Here is an 11,965-nt window from a genome sequence, read left to right as displayed (position 1 = left end):
CGGACTCACTGAACACATGCTTTGTTTGTAAATTATGTCCGTGTTGGAGCGTGCTCCTGGCTATTCGTAAATTATAAGGAATTTGAATTGATTTATACTTTTACTTTTAATACTTAGGAATATTTTAGGAATTACATTTACTTTTGACACTTTTTAAGTATTTTTAAAACCAAATTATTTTACTCCAATTGGAATTTACTGGGTGACTTATACTTGGAGTAATTTTCTACTAAGGTATCTTTACTTTTTCTCAAGTATGACAACTGTGTACTTTTTCCACCACTGTCRTGCACTACTTTTGACTATTGAAAACCATGTCAAACAGGAGCTTATCTTATCTCTCTTTGAGGCGGTGGGCCATGTGCTGTACATCAAATGGTTGCTATAGATTGATAGATTAGTAACTATGGCCTAGATTCAATCCGATCAAGCGGTAACAAGCGATAGCCCACAGGTGTAACTGCGTCAAATCGGTGAGCAGCTGCTCATGTGGTCATTGTCACACCTGTCCCACTCGTGTTAGAAGTTCAGAATGAGAAAGCTTTGGCTATATAGAAATAATGACACTCAAAAGGAAAATCATTAAACAAAATGATGAATATTTCTATCAGCCTAATCGAGGTGTAGATTACATTACATCTCATATTCCAGTGCTCGAACTTGTAAACAAGGCAATGGAAATGTCCCCTTTAGATAAAATGCCGAGACAGCGCCAAAACAACCACTATGCGGGTGGCGGGCTAGCACAGATCTGATAGATCCATTGGAGGAGCATTTAAAGTGTTTTGCAAGTTTCCTGTGTGGCTTTTGTGTTCTGGGTCTACTTTGAACCCTTTAAATTTCCTGTCTTTTTGTTCACCATAAGGTGCCAAATATGTTTTTTTGTGAAAATGAAACTCCAAAAATCCAACTAGCAATCCAAAAATACAGGTTTCAAATAAGAAAACCAACTCATCAGACAATCAAAACACACTACACACCACAGTTCAATAAAATKTGTATTAGTGTTTCCTTACAATATATTTTTTAATTTTTTGCCTTTTTTGCCTTTTTTTATACAGAAAAACATCTAGTGCAATTGGACTAGATGAAACATTTAATAATTGTTCATTTCATAACAAAGATAGAATGGTGCCTGTTGAGTGATACTGTATGTTTATACAAACTGCTTTTTCACTTTTAAAATAAATATATGTACATATGAAGCGAAGTTCAGAGTATGGCCTGYGGTTGTTTTGTTGCAGCTTGCTGCTCTTGCCTTGAATGTATTAGGTGTACCCCCATATGTTTTGTGGTGTACCCATACTGTATTATCTCCCCACATGCTTCTCCTTYGTACTTTAAGGCAAAGAGGGACTAGGGTGGGTGCAAAGAACYTGACACTCTAGAAATGTTTCAACAACTGTTAACACCTCCCGGAGCAGTATGGCTCTTACACATACCTGTCTCTGTCATTGTGTGTCCCCCAAATGGCATCCTATTCCCTACCGTATATAGTGYGCTGTATAGAGAATAGGATGCTGTTTGGTACACAACAATCGTTTCCATCATGCCAGTCACCCATATATGAGGCGGTTGTGTACTGMCTTGTTTAAGGGGATAAAAAGGCAAAGAAGATAATGGGAAGGACATTTTAAGGAGAAAAGGTATCAAAAGGTTGAAATCAGTGAGAGAGATGCAATATGGGTCAGTCTGCTGAGGAAGAGCAGAGTAGAGTGTATTTGAGTTCTGTAGATCCCTTCTCTGTTGAATGTGAACACGAATGTCTTGAAAAGCCATTCTAGATATCAATAAAAGAGGTCTTCAGAAAACTTAACAGCCAGTGTAAATATACCGACCAGACTCTCAGTGAAATAAAACGTTTAGATTGCCTATGTATCCCTTTTGTTTCAGATGTGGAGATTAAAAAAACGGATTCTAGATTTTACCTTAGCTGTAAAGTTTTACAAATAACCTCCAATGATGATTGTCAGAGTAATCTGCTTAGTATATAAGCCTAACCAATTAGCCTGAAATATCCATAATCCCATGTGGGGGTTTAGAGGCAACATTTAATTTATAATATCTTAAAAAAAAAAATGAAATGTACACTTCCTCTTTGTCCATAGTCCACAAGCATTGTCTATGTAGGGAGAGTGTTTTTTCACATTCACAGACTCACACATCCACTGTGAGGGGGGCGTTGATTAACTAAGGTGAAGATGGAAGGCCAAAGCTCAAGTTTAGATGTCCTGTCATCATCCACAGGTCCACAGAACCCCAAGCCCTCTCTGAAGTTTCCCACAGTTCTTCATTATCCCTTCTGTCTCCTGATACTTGTCATATACTAGGTAAACCCGTCAGTTTATTAGGTACACCCATCTAGGACCGGGTCGGACCCCCCTTTGCCTCCAGAACAGCCTGAATTATCTGGGGCGTGGAAATGTTGGTCAATTGGTATGAAGGGACTTAATGTGTGCCAGGAAAACATTCCCCACACTATTATACCACCGCCACCAGCTTGCACAATTGACACCAGGCAGGATGGGGCCATGGACATTGCTTGTCCRTCCATTTTTATATTCTTAATTCCTTTACTAGATTTGTGTGCATTGGATATGTGTTGTGTAATTGTTAGATATTACTTGTTAGATGTTGCTGCACTGTCGGAGCTAGAAGCACGAGCATTTCGCTACAACCGCAATAACATCTGATAAACACGTGTATGTGACCAATACAATTTGATTTGATTTGATTTGGACTCATGCTTGCTTAAGCCAAATCCTGACTTTGCCATCAGCATGACTCAACAGGAACCGGGATTCATCGGACCAGACACTGTTTTTCCACTCCTCAATTGTCCAGTGTTGGTGATKGCRTGCCCACTGGAGACTCTTCTTGTTTTTAGCTGATATGAGTGGAACCCGGTGTGTTCGTCTGCTGCAACAGCCCATCTGTGGCAAGGACTGACGAGTTGCGCCTTCCGAGATGCTGTTCTGCACACTACTGTTGCGCTGCACAGTTATTTGCCTGTTTGTGGCCCGCCTGTTAGCTTGCACGATTCTTGCCATTCTCCTTCGACCTCTCATCAACAAGATGTTTTTGTCCATTGGACTGCCTGCCATTGACTGGATGTTTTTTGTTTGTTGCACCATTCTCGGTAAACCCTAGACACTGTTGTGCGTGAAAAGCCCAGCAGTTTGTCCATTTCTGAGGTACTGGAGCCGGTGTGCCTGGCACCGACAATAATACTACGCTCAGTCGCTTAGGTCACAGTAACTGAATGCCTCGATGCCTGTCTGCCTGCTTTATATAGCAAGCCACGGCCACATGATTTACTGGCTGTAGTAATAAACTGTGTAAAATGTCTTCTCATTGTATGAAATGTCTCCTCATCATAGAGAATGTCTCCTCAATAAATAGAATGTTTGCACTTCATATAGAATGTCTCATCATATAGAATGTCTCAATGTATAGAATGTCTCCCACCATATCACTCTGCTGCTGGTGCATAGTATAATAAGTCTTGTAAATATATACACAAAAATATACACAATCATAGTGGGTCGTAATATACGTAATGTAGAAAATCGTATTTTCTTTACACATCCTCTGAATTGCATCCACAGTGGGCCATAATGTGCCAGCAAGGGTCGGGTTGGTCGTCCCGGTGCAGTTAGTCAGTCCTTCCTCTCTCCCTCTCYCCCCTGTAGCTATGATACTGGCTCCATTCAGTTACTCCACACTTTTTCCAAAGTATGCATTTTCCCACTTCTCATCATGGATTTAAAAGCGTAGGATTGGTTTCGGCTAAGAATTGGCTGGAGGGAGTTGTTAGATCCACCATTATTAGATCCACGGCGGGGAGTGTGCAAATGCACTCTTTGGGAGAAGTGTGACGAATCAGGATGCAGCTCAATGATAACTATGTCTATACGTTGGTCTCCAGGCCATTCATGTCGATGGAGCAGTGGTCCTTGTCCTTGTGCTCCCTCTTGTGTTGGGGAGCGAGGGGGTTCCTCTTCCTCTGCTCCGGCCGTACSCCCTCCTCCAGCTGCAACAGACGAGCCACGTCCGGGCCCTCCGGTCCGCAGGGAGGGGGCTGGTACACACCATTCTTCTGGTACGTCATCTGCTGGATGCTGATCATGGGCTTGGTCTCGCAGATCAAAGGTACCTGAAGGGGGTARAAGACAACGGGAGGTAGAAGAAGGAACCAATCCATGAATTTGTGCTAAAGCAAAGAATTCCCTATGCAAAAGAAATGGATAGGTCCACTGCTGGTTGAAATGTCAGGATGCAATGGGAGGTACAAAAAAAAAMACATTTAAATGGCCAACACACTTGGATATATTGTAAGCTGCAATTTAAACTTTGTTTTAATGTTCTTTTATCTCATAACAACATGTCTGCATAGCCAAAATGATAATTCCCTGTGCAAAACAAATAGCTGTGGCAGTGACTACTGTACCTGATCTAATATTTGTATTGTGTCCAGAGAAATTAGGAAACTAATCAGGTTTAGTTGAGGGAGATGGAGTGAAAATATAATTGAGAAGATTAAATATTTGAGTAAGAGGGTAATTCCCTAATAAATCCAGTCTGATTGCAAAAACAAAAATTGTTAAACAAATCAAAACATTTTATATTTAAGATTCTTCAAAGTAGCCACCCTTTGTCTTGATGACAGCGATATTCTGTTTACCACCCCTACCTTTTCACAACACAACTGATTGGCTCAAATGCATTAAGAAGGAAAGAAATTCCACAAATTAACATTTAATGAGGCACACCTGTTCATTGAAATGCATTCCAGGTGAATACCTCATGAAGCTGGTTGAGATAATTCCAAGAGTGTGCAAAGCTGTCATCAAGGCAAAGGGTAGCTACTTTGAAGAATATAAAATATGTTTTGATTTGTTTAACACGTTTTTGGTTACTACGTTATTTCATAGTTTTGATGTCTTCACTATTATTCTACAATGTAGAAAATAGTAAAAATAAAGAAAAACCCTTGAAAGAGTAGGTGTGTCTAAACCTTTGACTGGTACTGTAGATAGAGATAAAGTAACTATGCATAGATAGTAGCAGCATGAAAAAGGGGGTCAATGCAAATACTCTGGTTAGCAATTTGATTAACTGATTAGCAGTCTTATGGCTTGGGGGTAGAAGCTGTTTAGGAGCCTTTTGGACCTAGACTTGGCTCTCCAGTACCGCTTGCTGTGCGGTAGTAGAGAAACAGTCTATTACTTCGTTGAGTTTTTAGGGCCTTCCTCTGACACCACCTGGTATAGAGGTTCTGGATGGCAAAAAGCTTGGCCCCAATGATGTACTGGGCCATACGCACTACCCTCTGTAGGGTCTTGCGGTTGGATGCCGAGCAGTTGCCATATCGAGTGGTGATACAACCAGTCAGGATGCTCTCAACGGTGAAGCTGTATAACTTTTAGAGGATCTAAGGACCCATGCCAAATCTTTTCAGTGTCCTGAGCGGGAATAGGCATTGTCGTGCCCTCTTCACGACTATCTTGGTGTGTTTGGACCATAATAGTTTGTTAGTGACATGGACTCCAAGGAAATTGAAGCTCTCGATCCACTACACTACAGCCCWGTCAATATCAATGGGGTGGTTAGTCCCAGGGTTCTTAGCTTAGTGATGAGCTTTGAGGGCACWATGGTGTTGAACACTGAGCTGACTGTGGAGTGTAGTAGAGATTGCATCATCTGTGGATCTGTTAGGGCGGTATGCAAATTAGAGTGGGTCTAGGGTTTCTGGGAAACACGTGGGTACATTACAGACTCGGTATTACAGACTCGGTCAGGGAGAGGCTGAAAATGTCAGTGAAGACACTTGCCAGTTGGTCAGCGCATGCTCTAAGTACACGTCATGGTAATCCGTCTGGCCCTGCTGCCTTGTGAATGTTGACCTGTTTCAAGGGCTTACTCACATCGGCTACGGAGAACATAATCACACAGTTGTCATGAACAGCTGGTGCTCTCATGCACGGYGGAGTGTTGCTTGCCTTGAAGAGAGCATAAAAGGCATTTAGCTCATCTGCCGCCACTGTGTGACTGTCTTTTTGTTGTCAAGRCGTTATTGTATATCACAGTGGCGTATGGACGAATGGGTTATAGAGCAAACAACACAAGTATCACAAAATAGATTGTAATATGTTTTTTTTCTTCTGGTTTGGCTTCCCCTCTGATTTTACCCATGCAGAGCTACTGTATATGAGTAGAGCGGAGCCCTATAGGCTTTCTAGCCCTGTCCAACTTCGCCCCAGTCTGAGGCCCAGAGCACTCTGGAGCATGTTTTCATCAAGGATCTCTCTGTACTTTGCTTTGTTCATCTTTCCCTCGATCCTGACTAGTCTCCCAGTCCCTGCCACTGAAAAACATCCCCACAGCATGATGCTGCCTCCACCATGTTTCACCGTAGGGATGGCGCCAGGTCCAATCAAGTTGTAGAAACATCTCAAGGATGATCAATGGAAACAGGAAGCACATGAGCTCAATTTAGAGTATCATAGCAAAGGGTCTGAATACTTACGTAAATAAGCTATTCCTGTTTATTATTTGTAATAAATTTGCAAGAATTTCTAAAAACCTCTTTTCACTTTGTCATTTTGGGGTATTGTGTGTAGATTGATGAGGATTTTAAAATAAGGCTGTAATGTAACAAAATGTGGAAAAAGTCAAAGGGTCTGAATACTTTCCCAGTGCTCTGTAGATAGCTAGCTGATAGTTTTGAAGTAAAACGTTTGCGTTGTGTATATCTTCTTTGGTTCAGTGAATGGGGAGGTGCAGCTTGAGGTAATACAGTAGGGAGAGTGCAAGTGCTTCTCAAATGTCATGTTTTATGCGTTCTCCACATTCTCGTCCTCACAAGAACGTACTCAAGAGAACTTCCTCGGAGAATGCACTCGGAGCATGAGAGTGTGGAGCACGGTGCAATGCATATTGAGTAACAGAGTTTCTCTCACCTGCTCTCCCTCCTTGACAAAATCTTTTCTACAGATGTGAGCCATGATCCCCGTGGCCAAAGCGTCTCCCATCACGTTGACCATGGTCCTGAAACGGTCTCTGGAACACAAAATGGAGGTTCAGCTGTCTTGGTGGTGGTGTGAGGCTCTGTTGGTGCACTGCACACACACTGCAGCTACANTTTTCACTTTGTCATTTTGGGGTATTGTGTGTAGATTGATGAGGATTTTAAAATAAGGCTGTAATGTAACAAAATGTGGAAAAAGTCAAAGGGTCTGAATACTTTCCCAGTGCTCTGTAGATAGCTAGCTGATAGTTTTGAAGTAAAACGTTTGCGTTGTGTATATCTTCTTTGGTTCAGTGAATGGGGAGGTGCAGCTTGAGGTAATACAGTAGGGAGAGTGCAAGTGCTTCTCAAATGTCATGTTTTATGCGTTCTCCACATTCTCGTCCTCACAAGAACGTACTCAAGAGAACTTCCTCGGAGAATGCACTCGGAGCATGAGAGTGTCGAGCACGGTGCAATGCATATTGAGTAACAGAGTTTCTCTCACCTGCTCTCCCTCCTTGACAAAATCTTTTCTACAGATGTGAGCCATGATCCCTGTGGCCAAAGCGTCTCCCATCACGTTGACCATGGTCCTGAAACGGTCTCTGGAACACAAAATGGAGATTCAGCTGTCTTGGTGGTGGTGGGAGGCTCTGTTGGTGCACTGCACACACACTGCAGCTACAGTCTAGTAGTGTTGTGAGAGCACTAGTAACACATTACAGTATCACAGTTTTTGTGACATATTGAGATCACTTTGTTATATATTTTAAAATCAACTTGTCGTAATATCTCAGTACAATGTTATTTTTAATAACATGATCCTATAAGACTACTTTTTGATTGACTATGTAAAATACGGCAAACTTTGCTTAGGCTTAACTTTATTATGTCTAGACATAAATTGAAACTGGGGGTGAAGATCAAACAGAAGCGTTGTGTACTTACAAYGCCCAATCCACAGCAATGATGAGTGTGATGTCATCAGTGGGCAGGCCCACTGAGGTTAGCACGATCACCATGGTGACCAGTCCTGCCTGCGGAATTCCAGCTGCACCAATACTGGCAGCTGTGGCTGTGATACTGGGAYCAGGAGAGAGAGGAAATTAAACCAGTGACCTTAACTGTATTAGCACAAATCTGTAYAGTGTCCAACACCTCCCAATTTTAGTATTGTTTTTTTTAAATTTAACCTTTATCTAACTAGGCAAGTCAGTTAAGAACAAATTCTTATTTACAATAACGGCCTACCCTGGCCAAACCCAGACAACGCTGGGCCAATTGTACGCCACCCTATGGGACTCCCAATCACAGCCGGATGTGATACAGCCTGGATTCGAACCAAATCAAATCAAACTTTATTTGTCACATGCGCTGAATACAACAACAGTGTAGACCTTACCGTGAAATGCTTACTTACAAGCCCTTAACCAACAGTGCAGTTCAAGAAAGAGTTAAGAAAATGTTTACCAAATAAACTAAAGTAAAAAATTATAAATGATAACACTAAAATAACAATAATGAGGCTATATACAGGAGGTACCGGTACCGGTACCGAGTCAATGTGCGGGGCTACAGGTTAGTCAAGGTAATTTGTACATGGAGCGGTAGATGGGTGAAGTGACTATGCTTAGATAAAAACACGAGTAGCAACAGTGTACAAAACAAATGTGGGGGTCAATGTAAATAGTCTGGTGGCCATTTTATAATTGTCAGCTGTCTTATGCTTGGGGTAGAAGCTGTTAAGGAGCCTTTTGTCTTATACTTGGTTCTCCGGTACCGCTTGTCATGTGGTAGCAGAGAAAACAGTCTATACTTGGGTGACTGGAGTCTTGACAATTTAGGCTTTCCTCTGACACCGGCTAGTATACAGGTCCTGGATGGCAGGAACTTGATGATACTGGGCCGTACGCACTACCCTCTGTAGCGCCTACGCAAGCGACATCCATACCAGGCGGTGATGCAACCGGTCAGGATGCTCTCGATGTGTAGCTGTAGAACTTTTGAGGATCTGAGGACCCATGCCAAATCTTTTCAGTCTCCTGAAGAGAAAAGGTGTGACGTGCCCTCTTCACGACTGTCTTGGTTTGTTGGACCATAATAGTTGGTTGGCGATGTGGACACCAAGGAACTTGAAACTCTCGATCGCTCCACTACAGCCCAGTCGATGTTAATGGGGCCTGTTCGACCCGCCTTTTCCTGTAGTCCATGATCAGCTCCTTTGTCATGCTCACATTGAGGCAGAGTTGTTGTCTGGCACCACACTGACCTCCCTATAGGCTGTCTCATCATTGTCGGTGTTGTGTTCAGCAAACTTAATGATGTGTTGGAGTTGTGTTTAGCCACGTAGTTGTTGGTGAACGAGTACAGAGGGACTAAGTACACACCCCTGAGGGCCCTGGCCTCGTTTGTTGCCTACCCTACCACCTGGGGTGCCAGTCAGGAAGTACAGATCCAGTTGCAGAGGGATGTGTTTAGTCCAGGGTTCTTAGCTTAGTGATGAGCTTTGTGGGCACTAGGTGAACGCTGAGCTGTAGTCAATGACAGCATTCGCACATAGTGTTCCTTTTGTCCAGTGGGAAAAGGCATGTGTGAGAGATGTGTCATCTGTGGATCTGTTGGGCGGTATGTGAATTGGAGAGGGTCTAGTTATCGCGGGAGATGCTTTCATGTGACCATGACCAGCCATTCAAAGCACTTAAGGCTACCGACGTGAGTGCTACGGGAGTAATCATTTAGGCAGGTTGCCTTCGCTTCCTTTGGCACAGGACTATGGTGGTCTGCTTGAAACATGTAGGTATTACAGACTCGTCAGTGAGAGGTTGAAAATGTCAGTGAAGACATTGCCAGTTGATCCGTGCATGCTTTGAGTATACGTCCTGGAAACCTGTCTGGCCCCACGCTTGTGAATGTTGACCTGTTTAAAGGTCTTGCTCACATCAACTAACAGAGCTTTATCACACAGTGTGCAGAACAGCTGGTCTCTCATGCATGCTTCAGGTTGCTTGCCTCGAAGCGAGCATAAAAGCTTTTAGCTCGTTTGCAGGCTCGGTCACTGGGCAGCCGCGTCTGTTTCCCTTTGTAGTCTGTAATAGTTTTCAAGTACTGCCACATCCTATGAGCGTCAGAGCCTGGTAGTAGGATTCAATCTTTAATCCTGTATTGACACTTGCTTGTTTTGATGGTTCATCTGAGGCATAGCGGTTTTCTTATAAGCTCCGGATTAGTTCCCAGTCCTTGAAAGCGGCAGCTCAGCCTTAACTCAATGCGGATTTTGCCTGTAATTCATGGCTTCTGGTTTGATATGTACCACGGTCACGGGACCAATGTCGCGATGCACTTATTGATGAAGCGAATGATCAGTGTAAACACCTCAAATGCCAATTGATGAATCCCAGAACATATTCCAGTCTGTGTTAGCAAAACAGTCCTGTAGCGTAGCATCCGCTTCATCTGACCACTTCCATATTGAGCGAGTCACTGGTACTCCTGCTTTAGTTTTTGCTTGTAAGCAGAACAGAGGATATCATTTGAGTACGAGTTTGGCCAAAATGGAGAGAACTTGTATGCATCTCTGTGTGTGAAGTAAAGGTGGTCTAGAATTTTTTTTCCTCTGGTTGCACATGTGACATGCTGGTAGAAATGAGGTAAAACGGATTTGTTTGCTGCATTAAAGTCTCCTGCCACTAGGAGCGCCGCTTCTGGATGAGCATTTTCTTGTTTGTTTATGGCCTTATACAGTTGGTTRAGTGTGGTCATAGTGTCAGCGTCGGTTTGTGGTGGTAGTATATACACGGCTATGAATAATATAGACGAGAACTCTCTTTGTAGATAGTGTGGTCTACAGCTTATCATAAGGTACTCTACCTCAGGCGAGCAAATCCTCGAGACTTCTTTAATATTAGACATCGCGCACCAGCTGTTATTGACAAAAAGACAAACACCCCCACCCCTCGTCTTACCAGACGTAGCTTCTCTGTTTTGCCGGTGCATGGAAAATCCCGSCAGCTTTATATTATCCGTGTCGTCGTTCAGCCACGACTCGGTGAAACATAAGATATTACAGTTTTTAATGTCCCGTTGGTAGGATAATCTTTATTTTGCAATGATTGCAGAAGGCAGTCCGACCTCCGCCCCCTTTTTCTCTGTCTTTTTTTCACGCAAATGATGGGGATTTGGGGCTGTTCCCGAGAAAGCAGTATATCATTTGCGTCAGACTCGTTAAAGGATAAAGCTTCTTCCAGTTCGAGGCGAGTAATCACTCTTCTGATGTCCAGAAGTAATTTTTGGTCATAAGAGACGGTAGCAGCAACAGTAAATCTGTTCCCAAGTAATTCCATGCATTTAATAGAGAAGCATATGTGATTGTATCCTATTGTAATCAAGGTTTGAAAATATTCTGATTTTGTTAAGTGTTATATCTGTTTGGGATTCTTGCGGTCAATTTGCAGTGTACAAATTATTTAGAACTATGTTCCGGGCCGCCGACCATCCACTTAAGAAAAATCGGCTCACGGCTGAATGTAATTGGGGACCCTTGCCCTATGTACTGCATGGTTGCAAATAGCACCCTATTCCCTATTCAGTGCACTACTGGGCTCTGGTCAAAAGTACTGCACTGAATAGGGAATAGGGTGCCATTTGGGATGCAGCATGCAGTACATAGGGCAAGGGTCCCCAATTACATTCAGCCGTGAGCCGATTTTTCTTAAGCGGATGGTCGAGGGGCCGAAACATAGTTACAACTAAAACAAGAGAGTGGAAGAAAGACAGACTGACTAATGAAACCATTGGTTCTTGGTGCGTGACGTGTTGATAGAATTTGACCAATAAATAATTTCAAAATCAAATCAAATGTATTGGTCACATACAAATGCTTGTGTTCCTAGCTCCAAAAGTGCAGTAGCATCTAACAATTAACAACAATACACAAATCTAAAAGTAAAAGAATGG

At 42.8% G+C, this 11,965-nt stretch overlaps 1 protein-coding gene across 1 annotated transcript in view; it reads right to left on the bottom strand.

The window, feature by feature from the left end:
- Positions 1 to 1,037: 1,037 nt before the first annotated feature.
- Positions 1,038 to 11,965, bottom strand: part of LOC111979528 (excitatory amino acid transporter 5) — a 72,582-nt gene continuing 61,654 nt past the window's right edge. The window contains exons 9-11 of the mRNA XM_024010123.2: positions 7,961 to 8,095; positions 7,518 to 7,617; positions 1,038 to 4,156 (exon numbers count right to left, since the gene is read on the bottom strand). Coding sequence (XP_023865891.2) covers positions 3,911 to 4,156; positions 7,518 to 7,617; positions 7,961 to 8,095 — 481 coding nt within the window. The 3' untranslated portion in view covers positions 1,038 to 3,910. The remainder of the gene's footprint in view (positions 4,157 to 7,517; positions 7,618 to 7,960; positions 8,096 to 11,965) is intronic.

The sequence above is a fragment of the Salvelinus sp. IW2-2015 genome, linkage group LG19 (assembly GCF_002910315.2).
Source record: "Salvelinus sp. IW2-2015 linkage group LG19, ASM291031v2, whole genome shotgun sequence".
Taxonomy (NCBI): Eukaryota; Metazoa; Chordata; class Actinopteri; order Salmoniformes; family Salmonidae; genus Salvelinus; species Salvelinus sp. IW2-2015.
The sequence above is the reverse complement of the archived record's forward strand: the minus strand, read 5'-3'. Positions and strand labels throughout refer to the sequence as shown.